Source organism: Trachypithecus francoisi, unplaced genomic scaffold (assembly GCF_009764315.1).
Source record: "Trachypithecus francoisi isolate TF-2019V2 unplaced genomic scaffold, Tfra_2.0 Lachesis_group5, whole genome shotgun sequence".
Lineage (NCBI taxonomy): Eukaryota > Metazoa > Chordata > Mammalia > Primates > Cercopithecidae > Trachypithecus > Trachypithecus francoisi.
Window position 1 is genome coordinate 128,658,387 of NW_022681470.1, and position 18,161 is coordinate 128,676,547.

General features: G+C 39.0%; 1 protein-coding gene across 1 annotated transcript in view; it reads left to right on the plus strand.

The window, feature by feature from the left end:
- Positions 1 to 18,161, plus strand: part of DIPK1A (divergent protein kinase domain 1A) — a 125,033-nt gene that overhangs the window by 77,445 nt on the left and 29,427 nt on the right. The window contains exon 2 of the mRNA XM_033196662.1: positions 12,105 to 12,239. Coding sequence (XP_033052553.1) covers positions 12,105 to 12,239 — 135 coding nt within the window. The remainder of the gene's footprint in view (positions 1 to 12,104; positions 12,240 to 18,161) is intronic.

Consider the following 18,161-nt stretch of genomic DNA (forward strand, 5'->3'; position numbering starts at 1 on the left):
AATAAACCTAAGTGTTCATTGACAGATGAATAAAGAAAATGTGATATATATACATAATGGAATACCATTTAGCCATTAAAAAAAGTGAAATTTTGTCATTCACAGCCACATGGATGAGCTTGCGGGACATTATATTAAGTGAAATAAGCCAGGTACAAGAAGGTAAATGCTGCATGATCTTACATGTGGAAGCTTAAAAAGTTGAGCTTATAGAAGTAGAGAGTAGAAGAGCGGTTACTGGAGGTGGGAAAGGGTAAGGGGAGGAGGGGAATAACCAAGGGTTAGTTAACAGATAACAAAAGCACAGCTAGATAGGAGGAGTAAGTTCAAGTGTTCTATAGCAATATAGGGTGACTATAATTAACAATTCATTGTATATTTTCCAATAATAGAAGAGAGGATTTTGAATGTTCCAAATACAAAGAAATGATCAACGTTTGGGGTGATGGGGAAAAAAGGAATAGTGTTCCATACTAGATGGTTATTTAGTAAATTCTTACCTACTTTTTTTTTAAAAACTCAGGTAACTATTTATGTATTTAATGCAATAGGCAGTAGAGTAGAGTGAATGCAGGCTCTGAAGCCAGACTGCCTCCATTCAAAGCCTGGTTCTCCTACTTATGACTAGTATGGCCTTGCTTATCCTCTGTATGTTTCTCAGTTTTTCCATCTGTAAAATGACGAATAGTTCCCTACTCATAGAATTCTTGTAAAGGGATAATAGTAGTCTCCTCCAGTATCAGTTAGTTACCCCAGCAATGCTGCATAATAAATTTCCCCAAAACTTAGTGACATACCATAAGCATTTATTTCTCAATCGCACATCTCCAGGTCAGCTGGAGTCCCACTATTCTAGGCTTGGCTTGACTTCAGGACATCATTTTGGTTCAAGCGGGCTATAGTATAACTTATTTTTGTGTGTGTCGGTAGACTACTAGGGATCTGTTCTACTGGCAGTATCTGACGTGAAAGAGAGCAAGTCCAGTTGCATAGTTTTCTTTTTCTTTCCTTTTCTTTTCTTTGCTTTTTTTTTTTTTTTTTTTTGAGACAGGGTCTCCCTCTGTCACCCAGGCTAGAGTACAGTGGTGCGATCACAGCTCACTGCAGCCATGACATCCCAGTCTCTATCAGTCCTGTCACCTCAGCCTCTCAAGTAGCTGGGATTACAGACGCGTGCTACCATGCTCAGCTATTTTTTTTTTTTTTTTTTTTTTTTTTGTACAGATGGGTTCTTCCTATGCTTCTCTAGTTGGTTTCAAACTCCTGGGCTCAAGTGATCATCCTGCTTGGCTTTCTAAAAGCTGGAATTACAGGTGTGAGCCACTACACCTGGACCAATTGCATACTTTTATTTGCATCTAATGTTTGTACTTAACAAACATTGACTAAAGCAAGTCACATGGCTGAGCCCAACACCAATAAGGCAGGGAAGGTGAGGCAGTGGGAGAGAATGAATATTTGCTGAACAGTCCAGGGGTCAGCAAACTATTTTGGTAAAGAGCCAGATGGTAAATATGTTTTGCTTTGTTGGCCATATTGTCTGTTGCACTGCCATTATAGCATGAAAGCAGCCTTAGATAATAATGTACTAACAACTAGAGTGACTGTGTTCCAATAAGCTATATTTACAAAACCAAGCAGCAGACTGGATTTGGCTCGTGGGCCATAGTTTTCCAACTCCTAACTAATTTACCACATCAGCTCATAGAGTTTTATGAGGATTAAGTATATTAATATATAGAAAGTGCCTTTAACATTCCTCTCCAGAGTAGCACTAATAAATATTGGCTTTCATTTATTGTTTGTTATCACTATGCAATATTATAGCACAATATTGGAAATAATAAAAATATTAAACAATACAGATAGGGTTAAATAAGTTATGGCATACCTGTGCTGCAAAATGTTATATGTCCATTTAAATACCAAAAAAAATTGATATTTAAATGGATGTATAACATTTTACAGTATGGGTACAGTGGCTCACACATATAATCCTAGCACTTTGGGAGGCTGAGGCAGGCCCATTGCTTGAGCCCAGGAATTCGAGATCACCCTGGGTAACATAGTGACACGCTGTCTTTATTTAAAAAGAAAGTTTTTTTTAATATCAATTTTTTTTTGAAACAAGGTCTTGCTCTGTCACCCAGGCTGGAGTACAGTAGCACATCATCACTTACTGCAGCCTCAATCTCCCCAGCTCAAGCAATCCTCATGCGTCAGCCTTCCAAGTACCTGGCACTACAGGTACAAGCCACCGTGCCTGGCTAATTTTTTATTTTTTGTAGAGACAGGGTCTCACTGTGTTATCCAGGCTGGTCTCGAACTCCTGGACTCAAGCAATCCACCCACCTTGACCTCCCAAAGTGCTGGGATTACAGGCATGAGCCTCTGTGCCCAGTCTTAAATATCAATTTTTTGAAGATATATCAAGACTATATAATGGCATAAGAACATGTTTATGTTAAATGAGAAAAAGAGATAAGTAATGTTTCATATGACCCCAACTTTATTTTTCTTATAATATATTTTAAACATGGAAAACAGCTAGGAAAGAAATATGTCAAACGGGATCATTTAATTTTTTAATGTAATTATTCATTGTCCATTTTTTCTCCACTGGCGTAGCAATCTGGCATTATTTCAGTAAGAAGGATGGAATCTGGGTTCAGTGAAAACTCTTCTAGCTCTAATGTATTTATCATTTTATATTCCACTTGTGTTTTAATTGCTTAACAAACTAAGTATTTACCTTCAGAGATGACTGATTAGAATGGATTAGATGGGGCTGGGCGAGGTAGCTCATGCCTATAATCCCAGAACTATGGGAGGCCGAGGCAGGCGGATCACCTGAGTTAGAGACCAGCCTGGCCAACGTGGCAAAACCCCATCTCTACTAAAAATACAAAAATTAGCGGGATGTGGTGGTGCACACCTGTAATCCCAGCTACTTGGGAGGCTGAGGTAGGAGAATCACTTGAACCTGGGAGGCAGAGGTTGCAGTGAACTGAGACTCCAGCCTGGGAGACAGAGCGAAACTCCATCAAAAAAAAAAAAAGAATTAGATGGTCACTTTCCAATTTTTTTTGTTGTTGTTGTTAAGAAATGTTGTTCTGTTCTAGGACTCCTGGAAATCTATGTCAGAGTACCAAACAATATGCTATATGGGAATAGCATATCTCCTCACTGAGTCTCTGCTGTATGAACAGTAGCTCCTTTGGGACCACATTCTCTGAGCAACCACAGTCCTTTCAGTGATAACAAAGGCAGAATACAGATACTTGGAGGTGAACAACCTCCTCCACCCCTCCCTGACCTCTTCAGTATTTGGACATATACCTCTGCTTTTTTATGTATCAAGGGGAGATTAGGTTTCAATATTTAATTACCATGTGTCTAGGAGTCACATGAATAAAGACTGGAGAGGAAGTTTCAGGACACCGTAGCCTTTTTCACCAATCTCACAGAATATTAGCAATTAAAGTTAATTTATTTTTTAAAAGCCTTTACAGTAATAAAGTTTTAGCTAAATTATAATCAACCCCTGGATACTCCAAGAGTCTAAGCTGTGTTGAAAATTGTTATATTAATAAGCTTGTAAGTCCTTAGAAGTAACTACTCCAAGTAAATTTTGCCCTAAAATATACTTTAGAATCTGAAGTATAAAAGGACCATGCATTCTCTTCTCTAAGTTTAGATAAAACAGAGTTAAACTTTATTTTTAGTAACTGAATCATTAGTGAGTTTAAGTGCCAATTAGGATTCCCATCAAAGATTTGTGTGTGGCTATTGTATGTTTTAGTAAGCACTAGATCCACTGTGGCACCTTAGGCCTAATCTAAGGGAGAAATGGACACCTGATTTGCCCATTCTGGTGCCAGAATCTTAACATCTTAACTGCAATAATAAGGTAATATGAATTCTATTATGTCCATGTCGCAAGGAGTGTTTTTGTTTGTTTGTTTGTTTTAAGACAGGGTCTTGCTCTGTCACCTAGGCTAGAGTGCAGTGGTGTGAACATGGCTCACAGTAGCCTTGAACTCCTGGGCTTAAGCAATCCTCCTACCTCAGCCTCCTGTGTATCTGGGACCACAGGCATGTGCCATCACACCCAGCTGATTTTTTATTTTTTGTAGAGATGGGGTCCCACTTTTTTGCCTAGGCCGGTCTCAAACTCCTGAGCTCAAGCAATCCTCAGCCTCCCAAAGTGCTGGGATTATAGGTGTGAGCCACCGCTCTTAGTATCATGAGCAATTTCTAATACTTTGGAGTTCTTTATCATGGAACTTTGTGTACGTAGCTAAAGATGTTGATAGTTATTGAGCCCATCATATGCAATGAGAACTGTTTTCAGTCAACTTAGGCATAATTACATGTGACTACAAATACTATTAATGGATTCTAATGGGAACGTCCAGTTCTTCCCCTCTAAGGCAGAAGAAAGAACCCTTAATCAGAATGGCCAAGAAAGCTGTCTCTATTCTAGTTGGGATGGCCCTATTGCTTTTCTCCTTACCCCTAGACCCTGCTTTGCTGATCCTCTTCTGGAGTGGTAGCTGGTCTCCAAAGAAGACCCCTCAGTGAACCATGCCTACTAGTAGTCATTCCCTTATGTGGTCCTCTCCTCTGTTAATTCTGAGCTGGCCATTTCTAACCAAAAGAATTCTACAGAAATGATGCAGCCTTCCCTTTGCTGTCTTGGAACACTTACTCTGAGTAAAGTCAGCCATCATGTAAGAAGTTCAATTACCTTGACACCACCAAACGTTGAAGAAGCCCAGCTGGCCACATAAAGCTGTTCCAGCCACGTCAGTTGAGAGGTTGGACATGTGAATGAAGAAGCCATCTATCTGCACATCCAACCCACATAGTCCTTCAGATGGCTCCAGTCTTGATCATAAATGCATGAGAACCTTAAAGAGAGAACTGCTTAACTTCGTCCAGTCATCCCTCAGAACCATGAGAGACAAATAGTTATTTTAAGCCTCCGAGTTTTAGATGGTTTGTTGTATAGCAATAGAAAATCAAAACACTTAGTGTTTTTGCTTATCCTTGTCCTTCTGCACTGGGATGTTGAAGATCCCTATGATGAGTTCTCTTCACCTGCAATTGCAAATGCCAACATTCCTTTTATATATAGATTGCTAGTGGAGGTTACACCTTCCTCTGTATGCTCTGTAAGATGCTGGCTGTCTAATTGTTAATTAAAACCCATCTGCATGCCTGCTTTTTTAACCCTGGGGATGCCTTTTATGTTTTCTTAGCCTTGAAGCCGTTTCAACATGTGCCTGGCCTGTGTTCTCTAAAGCAGCAGGAGCAAAGAAAAGGATTATAGTCTTCAGCTTTTGCCAGGAGAAGTCACTTCCTCAGTAGCTAAGACCTAGAATTGTACCCACCCCAGGGCATGTCTGTAACACTTCCTGTGTAAAACCTTTAGACTTCCTCCTGGCACAACAGAGTTGGAGCCAAAACTGTTTCAGCATTCTAAGCCTAATATCACATCAGCATGTGGTTGAATTATATGTTTCCAAAGTCTCTTTCAAACCTTCTAAGTCTATGATTTTTCAGGAACATTAAATATAACATATGGGATACACAGAGTATCTCCTGCAGTGACTGGCACAGAATGCAGCTCCATATTATGTGGATTTTTTTTCCTTACAGAAGTTGAAGAGAAAAATATACATTTTTAAATATTTTAAATATATATTTTTAATTTAAATTAAGTATTTTAAATATTAAATATACATTTAAAATGTTTTAAATAAAATATACATTTTAAATATTCTTTGTATATAAAAGTATAAAGATTACTTACTGAAAAATCAGTGGAATACTCTACAGCAAAGAAAATTAACAAACTGACTATATGTATCAGCATGCTTAAATCTCATGATATAATGCTGAGGGATGGATGCAAGTCGAAATAGAATAGGCTTCTACTTGTGTAAAGTTCAAACAATCAACATCAAACTCTGCATTGTAGGGATACATGATCAGCGGTTAAACTACTTAGAAAAGCACATAAACAGATGATTATCATGGTAGTCAAGAGCATGTTGGGAGGCTGGGGGTCAGTGAGGGTATTAGAAAATTATGGGGTTTTTATTTATTTATTTTTTTTGAGACGGAGTTTTGTTCTTGCCGCCCAGGCTGGAGTGCAATGGCACAATCTCAGCTCACTGCAACCTCTGCCTCCTGGGTTCAAGTGATTCTCCTGCCTCAGCCTCCCAAGTAGCTGGGATTACAGGCACATGCCATCATGCCCAGCTAATTTTTGTTTTTTGTTTTTTTTTTTTTTTTTGAGGCGGAGTCTCGCTCTGTCGCCCGGACTGGAGTGCAGTGGCCGGATCTCAGCTCACTGCAAGCTCCGCCTCCCGGGTTTACGCCATTCTCCTGCCTCAGCCTCCCGAGTAGCTGGGACTACAGGCGCCCGCCACCTCGCCCGGCTAGTTTTTGTATTTTTAGTAGAGACGGGGTTTCACCGTGTTAACCAGGATGGTCTCGATCTGCTGACCTCGTGATCCGCCCGTCTCGTCCTCCCAAAGTACTGGGATTACAGGCTTGAGCCACCGCGCCCGGCCTAATTTTTGTATTTTTAATAGAGATGGGGTTTCACTATGTTGGCCAGGCTGGCCTCGAACTTCTGACCTCAGGTGATCTGCCCGTCTCAGCCTCCCAACGTGCTGGGATTACAGGCATGAGCCACCACACCTAGCCAGAAAATTCTGTATTTTTACCCAAGTGGTAGTTATTTAGTTATTTGCTTTATAATTATAATGTAAGCTGTATTTATATATTTTAAATAATTCTATATTAATATTTTACAGTAAAAAAGATTTTTTTAAGCATCAAGAGACTTGTAGATCTTAGAGGCATATTTAAATATGTACATTAAACACATATATGCAAATAGATTTTTCTAATTAAAAAACTAATACATATTTGTTATAGAAAATTAAGAGAAGAAAAATAAAAATTATCCATAATCCCACTACCTCTTGACATTTTGAGACAACAACCCTTCATGTTTTGTTTATTTCCTTGTAGTTTCTAAAGTTTTTTGATGATTTCTCTTTCTAAAAGTCAAATTGGGAACATATCATTCATGTGATTTTGAAAGCGGATTTTTTTCACTTAATGTATCACGAGCTATTTCTTTTACTTTGACACTTCTTTGAAATAGTGTTTTACCGTGGAGCCTAGTCACAGGCTTGAGAATCACCCCATGCAATTAATTCCCTGGTTGTTCTTGGCTTTTTGTTATGCTGTCAGCCTCTAAGCCAAAGAAATATGAACCAGCATTCAGAGAAAATGTGAAAATTATCTGTTTTTTATTGAAACTTTATTTCCAGAGTTTTCATAAAATCAAAACACAGAATATGCTCCTGCAAATAAAATCTTTAAACTTCAGATCAAAGAATAATTCAGATTCTCTCTATAAATACAAAAATTCACCTCTTAAAAAGATTAAGAATGCTAAAACTCTGACCAGTAGAATCATATTGCCATTTTTGTTTTGTTTTGAGACAGAGTCCCCACTCTCAAAATTAAGAACATTTGTGTATAGAGTATTTAGGGGTAAAGTAAAAGGACTTTGTGCTTTACAAGTTTATGAAAGATGCAGAGTATGAAAAGTAGATAATAGAAGTAGCCTTTTTTTTTTTTTTGAGATGGAGTGTCACTCTGTCCCCCAGGCCGGAGTGCAGTGCCATGGTCTCGGCTCCCTGCAACCTCCACCTCCTGGGTTCAAGTGATTCTCCTGCCTCAGCCTCCCGAATAGCTGGGATTACAGGCTCCCACCAACACGCCTAGCTAATTTTTGTATTTTAGTAGAGTAGGGGTTTCACTGTGTTGGCCAGGATGGGCTCGTTCTCTTGATTTGATGATCCCCTGGCATCAGCCTCCCAAAGTGCTGGGATTACAGATGTGAGCCACTGCACGGCCAGAAGTAGTCTTAAATGGCCAAATTTTGGTATGTTGCCTCTTCCTGCCTATTTTTAAAACTTAATGTAAAGTTACAAACAAGATCAAAGATTTTCAGGTTTGTTTTGAAATAAGTTATCACAATGAAATCAATAATATTTTAAAAGAAGAAAAATTATTACTATTTTTTAGAGTAGAATTGGCATTTTGTGTCATCACAGGCTTACAATAAAATACTGGCAATCATTTACTCTAGTGATAACTGCTTCTGTTATTTCCAGACAGATGTTATATTTTAAAAATTGAGTAATAGTTTATGCATTAAAGGCTAATTTAAGATAAAATGCTAGTGTCGTACAAATTTGGCTCTTTCAACCCCACAATTTTTGTTTTCATTTTATTGTGTAACTGTGATACAGAGTTTCTCAAACACATTGTGGGCCTGATGGTGCTTTGCTGTGGGGGGCTACATTGTACATTGTAGGATGTTTAGCAGCATCTCTGGCTGCTATTCCACAAGATTTCAGTAGCAACCTCCAGTTGGGAAACCAAACACATCTCCAGACATTGCCAAGTGTCCCCTGTGGGGCAAATTAAGTCCATTTGAGAATCACTGCCATAGTGTATTTATGAAAATTCTTACCCTGCTTTTCAGGAACAAAATGAGGAATAAAGCAACATACCATTACTAGCTAGGCACACAATCTGCAGAATAAAAAACTACTGGGCAGTCATTGTGAATAGTTCAGCATAAATAAAAAGGTCAGATGACATTTCTTAATCAAAGACTACATTATCTAGGTAATTGGTACAGAACAGACCGCTAGAAACATTTTAGTGAGTGGCACACAGGGAAATTAAATTGGTTAATAGCTACAGATGTAATTTATGGCTGTTTCTTCAATCATTATTTTTAAATGTGAGGCTGCAGGATCTGCAGATATTAAAGGACCCATGAAGGTCCTTTTACTACTTTGTGTTACCCCAAATCACAGCAATTCTCCATGGCAAGCTGGAAGAAAAATGTGTCTCACTCCTTTTGTTATTATGTCTACAATAGGTGATGCCCAGTGCCCTGCTGGGAACATCATTAATCTAACTTCCTCTCAAAAATGTTTGGCATTCTTTATCATGACAAGTAGTCACTGGGCATTCCAGTTCATAGGGTGTTTCTCCATTTAAACATATGCCAGAGGAAGTAGAAAAACATAGCTATTTGATAGAGAAAAGAAAAATATTTAAATATTATCACAGAATCATTATCACACCTAAAAAAAACTAAAATAATCCTTTACTGTCATCAAGTATACTGTCATTCTTAAAATTTTCAATTGTCTTACGAATGTCATTTTTTACAGGTTTTCATTTGAATCAGGACTCAAAAAAGATACGTGTGTTGTAATTATTTGATATATTTCTCTCATTTTTTGAAATAGGGTCTCTCTGTGTCACCCAGGCTGGAGTGCAGCAATGCAGTCTTGGCTCACCACAACCTCTGCCTCCCAGGCTCAAGCAATCCTCTCACCCTGGCCTCCCAAATAGCTGGGACTGCAGGTGTGAGCCACCATGCTTGGCTAATTTTTATTTTTACTTTTTGAGATGGAGTCTTGCTCTGTCACCCAGGTTGGAATGCAGTGGCACAATCTCGGCTCACTACAACCTCCGCCTACCAGGTTCAAGCAATTTTCCTGCCTCAGCCTCCTGAGTAGCTGGGAATACAGGTGCATGCCACCACACTCAGCTAATTTTTGTATTTTTAGTATGGGCGGGATTTTACCATGTTGGCCAGGCTGGTCTCGAACTCCTGACCTCAAGTTATTCGCCTGCCTTGGCCTCCCAAAGTTCTGGGATTACAGGCATGAGCTCCAGGCTGGCCTTGGCTAATTTTTAAATTTTTTCATAGAGACATTATCTCACTATATTGTCCAGGCTGGTCTCAAATTCCTGTACTCAAGTGATTCTCCTACCTCAACCTCTGAAAGTGCTGGGATTACAGATGTGAGCCACCACATCTAGCCTAATATATTTCTTAAATGGTTTTTATTCTTTTTTTTTTTTTTTTTTTTTTTTTTTTTTTGAGACGGAGTCTTGCTCTGCCGCCCAGGCTGGAGTGCAGTGGCCGGCTCTCAGCTCACTGCAAGCTCCGCCTCCCCGGTTCACGCCATTCTCCTGTCTCAGCCTCCCGAGTAGCTGGGACTACAGGCGCCCGCCTCGTCGCCCGGCTAGTTTTTTGTATTTTTTTTAGTAGAGACGGGGTTTCACCATGTTAGCCAGGATGGTCTCGATCTCCTGACCTCGTGATCCGCCCGTCTCGGCCTCCCAAAGTGCTGGGATTACAGGCTTGAGCCACCGCGCCCGGCCGGTTTTTATTCTTTCAGTTTCACCTTCCCCTTTTCTCCCTCCTTGTAATTTATTTGCTGAAGAAACTGGATTTTTGTATTGCAGTGTTTCCCACAGGCTGGAGTTTGCTGATTATATCCTTATAGTGTCACTTACTTAAGTGTCACTTGTGTTCCTCTGTCTCATGTATTTCCTGTAAACTGGTAGCTGCAGCTAAAAGGCTTGATCAGATTCAGATTCAGTTTTCTTTTTGGCAAGTCCGAAAAGATAATAGCCACTGGCAGTATTGTTGGCTTCTTGCCCAGTGACTGGCAAATTGATTTAGCTAACATTTGCTGAATACTTACTATGTGTCCAGCAATATGCTTATATTTTATAGGCATTATGTCATTTCAGCTTATTTAGGTTCGCAATGTTAGTACACGTCAATTTCTATCTGATGACCAGAGCTCTTATTAGAGACAAGTCATCTTAAATATCTTTCAAACAAACCCCATGGTATGTACCCCATTGTCATTTATGTGATTTAATTTGGGGTTTAATCTGAATTTTCTTTTTGCTTAGAGCAATACAAAAGTATCTTGCATTAAAGGCACTTTTTAATTTTAATAATAAAGCTCAAAGACCTACAATTTTACTGAGAATTCATTGTACTCAAGCCTTTTGGTACAGGGATTCACCATCTGTTAACCTCACAAAAATATCTAAACCACAAATAGGGCCAACAGAATTGAGTATTTCCTGAGTCTCTTTTTCGTTTGCACTCATTGTCTTCTGCAGGTGCGCTTCTGTCTCATCTCTCTCTGCTTCTTTGCATGCTCACAGTGCTCACAGTATCCTACTGTTCCCAGTGTGAGAAACTGGCTCGTGATTGTAAAAGCAAAACTAGCTTTTCATTGTTTGTTTACGTATCTTTAATTTATTCTGCCGAATTCTCTTCGTAGTCCTCAGTTCTGCTGTTTATAAAACCAGACCATGGGTGCTACAGACTCAAAAAATAAATGTCAACTAGTCTTGACTTCAAGTGTCACTTTTGAAGATGAAACTGTTTGATATGTAGTTGATGGAAAAAAGGCTTCAACCAGCCCGAGTTGCAATTAGAACACAAGAGCACGGGAAACAAAACAATGCAAAGAAGATCCTATTGTGTAGCTTTACAAGTGACATGCAAAGAGTAATTTATTTTTAATATATCTTAACCCTTCTTCAGTCATTTCTCCTTTAACAGTTGTTAGCGTCTCCTCAGTTTCCAGAATATCTATTAGGTGAAACATTTGGTTGGTTGAACAAAAGGAACATAAAGCCCTGGTGAATACAATAGGGAAATAGAAATGACTGTAGAGCTTAATTTCTCGTTCTGGTTGTCAGTATGAGACATTAGACAAATAGCCAGATTCTCTGTTCTTATTTCTTTAAAACAAAATTATTTTTATCATGATGTTCCTAAAGACCTTTAAGATTCTTATGTGAAACAGTCTTTTGTAAGCTTCTAGTAAATAGGAATTGTACCTCTATTTACGTGATCTCACAAGGTGCCCAGGGTAGCGTGGTACACGTGCTTGTGCCTAAAAAGTAGCTTTGGATGATGGTGGTATTTGAAAGGTTATACATCTTAAAGGATATTTTGTTCCCTTTTTCCTTGGCAGGACCAAGGGGCTTCCTTTTCTGAGACCAGTGCTGTTTGGACTCAGTCAAAGTGCACTTTGTTCTAGAATTGCCATATGAAAGCCTAGAATATATATTGGGTTATTCCAAGAAGGGTGAGAAGTCACGTTCTAGGACATCGAATGCTGATTTGGTGCTGAATGAATGATTGTTATGTTCTTTTTTACTCACAGGCTCGCTTCTCATATGTGCGGATGAAATATCTTTTCTTTTCCTGGTTAGCGGTTTTTGTTGGAAGCTGGATTATATATGTGCAGTATTCTACCTATACAGAATTATGCAGAGGAAAGGACTGTAAGAAAATAATAGTAAGTATTTTAAATTTCCTGTTTACTAAAAAGCCTCTTCATAACACACTATGTTTACTACTTACATACTTACTAACGATGTTTTTTAAAATAAAAGTTAATTTGACATTAGAATTGTATTAATCTTCTTAGTTTTTTGATATGACCAGTTAGTAAAGTTAGTAAAGTTTTCCCCACTTTGAAAATTCCAGTGTTCAGAAATTAAAATACATTACATTAGTTAGTGTGGGGACATCCTCAATACAAAGAGGTATTTTTATTTTTTAGATATATATATATATTTTAACTATATTTAAGTTTTAGTTTATTTCAATCAGATGAGTTTTTTAATGTTTAGACTATAAAACTTTATTTACAGGCAGACTTTCTAGAACACATCTTTTGAATAAATGGAGTTACTCTTGAATACCAAAAGGTATCTAGAAAGAATGTTATTCTGTTTCTATACTAGTGATTGGATATATCTCAGAAAAATGACTGTATCAGTCTAAGATTTCTAGTAGTGTTCATTGATTCTATAGACTTATATTTTAAAAATTTGAGAATTTCAAGTAAATTTAACTCCTTGTTTTCTACCGGTACTTTCTTTTTCTTTTTTTTTTTTTTTTTTTTGAGATGAAATCTCGCTCTGTTGCCCAGGCCAGGCTGGAGTGCAGTGGTGCAACCTCAGCTGACTGCAACCTCTGCCTCCCAGATTCAAGCGATTCTCTTGCCTCAGCCTCCCGAGTAGCTGGAATTACAGGCTTGCACTACCTTGCCTGGCTAATTTTTATATTTTCAGCAAAGACAGGATTTCACCATGTTGCCCAGGTTGGTCTCAAACTCCTGGCCTCAAGTGATCCGCCCTCCTTGATTTCCCAAGGAGCTGGGATTACAGGCGTGAGCCACTGCACCCGGCCTCTACCTGTACTTTCTAATATAAAGAATATTAAAACACTTCATCTCAGGATTATATTTGAATAATAATGATTTTAGGAGTTCCAATTATTATAATTTATTAAAGATTCTATAGTTATTGAGTGGCTACTCTTTACCCAGGCCAGTGGTGCATGCATATAACAGGGAAAAAATGTCTTTGACCTTATAAAACTTACACTGGATCAGAAAGAAAATGAGTACTTACGGTAAGGTAAGATAAATAAGATAGTAACTGTTATGGGAACATAAGACGGAAACCTGGAGCTTCCCCAAGTTCTAAGAAAATAAAAACCAGTTTAACACGAGGTGCTCCATCAGTCAGGATACAAAAACGCGTTATTCCGCAGGAGTGTTACAGTCTCTTAACTAGGCAAGGGAGGGGAATGAGTTAGTAAAGAAGAGTCCTAAGTCAAGGTTCAAAGATAGCAATCCTATGTTCATTCCAACTGGCCTTTCTAGATCCTTGAGGAATTTTAAGATAGGAGGTACCTCCGGGGCCAATGTACTGGGTACTTTACATGTTCATTAATCCTTAGTATAATAGTATATAGATAAAGAACTATGACCCAGAGAGATAGGAGAATTTGCCCAAGATGATGGAACCAGAATTTGATCCTAATTCTGTCTCTCTGTGAAACTCATACTCCTGCTACCCTACATCAGAAAAGACTGACAGAAGAAGTGACAGTTTAATAAAGCGAATAAAACCCCACAAAACTCAGTTTCTAGCCTTCAGTGAAGAAGGAGGAAACAGGAGGTAGATAATCAAGTTCAAAAACATACAAATAACCAAAACTATTTGAAATGTGTATTTCTCTTTCTCTAGGCCACCTTTCTCAAACTAGGCACCTTGGAGCACATTAATAGATATTCCATGGATAAAATATGTCCCTGGTCAGATGTATTTGGAAACAGAGGGTTAAATAAAGATAACAGCTGACTTTACTGAGGACTTCTTAGGGTCTTTTAAATACCAATGTGTGTTATGCATCTCCAAGACAGAGCAAATATACTTGATCAGAAAAAACCATGTCCCCACCACAGCCTTCCAGGAAGACCTGTTAACATCATCTGGTAATGTTAGAAAGACTGTTCTAAGAGATTAAGACAAAATGAAATGGATATGTTTTTAAATATCTTGTATTATTACAATATCCTTCAAATGTAAGGCAAATATTGGTATATATTCTGTCATGAGTAAATTAGAGTTGAAGTGCTTCATTACTTTTCACTTTAATTTAATTTCCCTTTAATTTATAAGAAATGAAAACAGAACATAATTCTAGCATAATTTAATGGTTATCTTATCAAACCCTGAAGACAATGAAAGAGCTTTCTGAGTCTAAAATATATCATTTTCCTAAGACTGGCTTTTAAAAAATTAGAGTTATTCTGCATTTGGGATTATGTTCTTAAAACCTGTCATAACTAGTAGTACTAAAGTCAGTAGTACTAAGCTAAGATAGTACTAATATTGTATAGCAATTGTGGGATTGGAACTAAAAAGCAAGCAAAACAAATATTGTTAAAGTATATTTTAGCCAGGCAGGGTGGCATACACATGTAGTCCCACCTACTTGGGACGCTGAGGTGGTAGGATCCCTTAAATCCAGGAATTTGAGATTGTAGTGAACTATGATCCTGCCACAACACACTCCAGCCTGGACAACAGAGCAAGACTTCATCTCAAAAATAAAATAACCTTTTAAAAAGTATATTTCAAAGCCACAAAGTGCTAACAAGATAGGAGGGAATTACTTGATCAAGATCTGGGAGAGGATAAGTTTTTTTTTTTTTTTTTTTTTTTGAGACAGAGTTTTGCTCTGTCACCCAGGCTGGAGTGCGATGGTGCAGTCTCGGCTCACTGCAACCTCTGCCTCCCAGGTTCAAATGATTCTCCTGTCTCAGCCTCCCAAGTAGCTGGGACTATAGGCACCCACCACCACACCTGGCTAATTTTTCTGTTTTTAGTAGAGATGGGGTTTCGCCATGTTGGCCAGACTGGTCTCAAACTCCTAATCTCAGGTGATCCACCTGCCTTGCCCTCCCAAAGTGCTGGGATTACATACATAAGCCACCGCACCCAGCCGAGAGGATAAGATTTGAAAGAGCTGAGCCTAGTTTTTGTGGCTGCTATTAACTGGAGATGTATGATCTAAAATTGAAATATACAGTTTTGTGGGGCTAGGGTAATAAAAATCTACTACATCCAACCAAGGATGGGATGGGAACCCTGGCACACACCATGCTTTGGGCTGAGACCTTAAAGGAATGAACCCCAGGAGTAAAGGTAAACTAAAAGAGTCTCAGAATGGTGAGCTGACTTTTATGGTCTCTTTTACCCTGGGGGGAATTTGCTGATTCTGGGCATGGGCAGGGGTCTGACAAGCAGAAACCTTATATTGGCGGAAAGCCCCTACTGGGGACAAGAAACCAGCAGAGCCTTTGTAGAAAACCAGGGGAACCTCATGCATATAGCCAGTTATCCCACTGGGATATTTGCCAATTCCTGGCTCTGCAGAATGGGAGGTTAAAAACCTCATTGGAAAACCCTTGAAAAGCAGAGCAGACACTTTGGCAGTCTCACAAGATACAGATTAGAGTTATGAACTTGCCAGAAGGAGAAACCCCAGTGAATACCAAGCTCTCAGTTAAAAATCCTAGAGGGATCTATATCCTTGGACATAAGTAGCTAGAGCTTTACCCAGAGCTACAACAGAGCCTCAACTTCAAACAGCCCCTGATTTTGTTAAGGTGATCAGCTACCATTACCTTTGTCTGCTAGACAGAAGGAAACCCTCTCTGGAGACATTATGTGAAAAAGTACAAAGAATGCCAAAAGACAAAATAAAATGACCAAATATCAAGAGATAAGCACAGATACTAGAAGCAGATCTGCAGATGATCCAGGTTAGAGTTATTCAAAAAGGATGTAAAAATAACTGTTTATATTCATGTTCAATTAAATAGGAATAAAGGTAGAAGAAATAGGTAAAACAATGGATAATTTTAACAGAGAATTGTAATATGTAAAAAAGAATCAGAGCTGGGCATGGTGGCTCACGCCTGTAGTCCCAGCACTTTGGGAGGCCAAGGTGGGCAGATCACTTGACTCCAGGAGTTTGAGACCAGCCTGGCCAACATAGCGAAAACTTGTCTCTACTAAAAATACAAAAAATTAGCCGAGTGTAGTGGCACACACCTGTAATTCCAGCTACTCAGAAGACTGATGCACAAGAATCAAATGAACCCAGGAGGTAGAGGTTGCAGTGAGCTGAGATCACACCACTGCACCCCAACCTGGGTGACAGAGGGAGACTCTGTCTCAAAAAAAAAAAAAAAAGATCTAAAGAAAAAGAATCAGGAAGATAGTATGGAGGGCTCTCAAATTGTTAAACATAGAATTACCTTATGATCCATTAAATCCATTTCTGGGTATATATACCAAAAAAAATTGAAATCAGGGATTTAAATGGATTCTGGCACACCAAGGTTCACAGTAGCATTATTCACAGTAGCCAAAAGATGGAAACAAGTCAACTGTCCATCCACAGATGAATGGATAAACAAAATATTGTATATAGATACAATGGAATATTAGCCTTTAAAAAAAGTGAAATTCCGATACATGCTACAACATGGATGAATATTGGAAACATTATGCTACGTGAAAGAAGCCAAACACAAAAAGACGAATATTGTATGATTCCATTTATATGCTGCAATACCTAGAATAACAATTACATATAAAATGGGAGAAGGATAAAGGAAGTTAAAGTGTTTAAGTCCTTACAATATTGCAGAGTAGGATAAAAGAATCAACCAGTTAACTTTAGACTTTGATAATTCAAGGATGCATATTATTATTTCTAGGATAACCTATAGAATAGAAAAAGAGTGTATCATTTCCAAACTAACATAGAAAAAATTGAATAATAAAAGAATAAAAGAGGCCAGGTGCGGTGGCTCACACCTGTAATCCCAGCACTTTGGGAGGCTGAGGCGGGTGGCTCACCTGAGGTTGGGAGTTGGAGACCAGCCTGACCAACATGGAGAAACCCCACCTCTACTAAAAATACAAAATTAGCTGGGCGTGGTGGCACATGCCTGTAATCTCAGCTACTTGGGAGGCTGAGGCAGGAGAATCACTTGAATCCGGGTGGCGGAGGTTGCAGTGAGCCAAGATTGTGCCACTGCACTCCAGCCTGGGCAACAAGAGCAAAACTCAGTCTCTCAGGGAAAAAAAAAAGAATAAAAGAATAGCCCAAAAGAAGGCAAGAAAGTAAAGAAAAAGAAACAGAACAGGCAGGATAAGTAAAAAAAAAAAACATAATAAGATGAAAGTTGTCACAGATTGAATTCCCTGGAAAGCAGACTTAGAGACTAAGATTTGCCTGCAGCAAGTTGATTAAGTTGGGCTCTTGGGATTAACACCTGTAGAGAGTGAGGAAGCAGAGTAAGTCAGAGGGAAAAGTTGAACTGCACTGCAGTAGTAACAAAGGCCTTAAAGGTCAACCCTATAGGGAATTCTGGAGCTGGATGACCTTGCAAAGGTCCAGACCTTTATCCCCCTCACTGACCAGTCAGTGGAAGCAGATTCCCACCTTTACCCCCATCCCTGCAAGGAGGTATCACCTTGGGCAAGGCTGTACTCTGGCTGAGGGCAGTCCTAAAGAAGGACTCAGCTGAGAGCTATTTGCTACCTATACTCCCAGTGCTGAAGGAATAAGTGCTCCAATCCTGGAGAAGGAGATTTGGGTGGCTTACCATGGCATCAGATGTAGTATATTTAAACCCACATATGATGGTAATTACAGTGTATTATCAGTGAACCAAATGATTCAGTTGAAAGACAAAGATTGTGAGGTTGTATTTAAAAATCAAAATCCAGGCCAAGCGCGGTGGCTCATGCCTGTAATCCCAGCACTTGGGGAGGCCAAGATGGGTGGATCACCTGAGGTCAGGAGTTCGAGACCAGCCTGGCCAACATGGTGAAACCCCGTC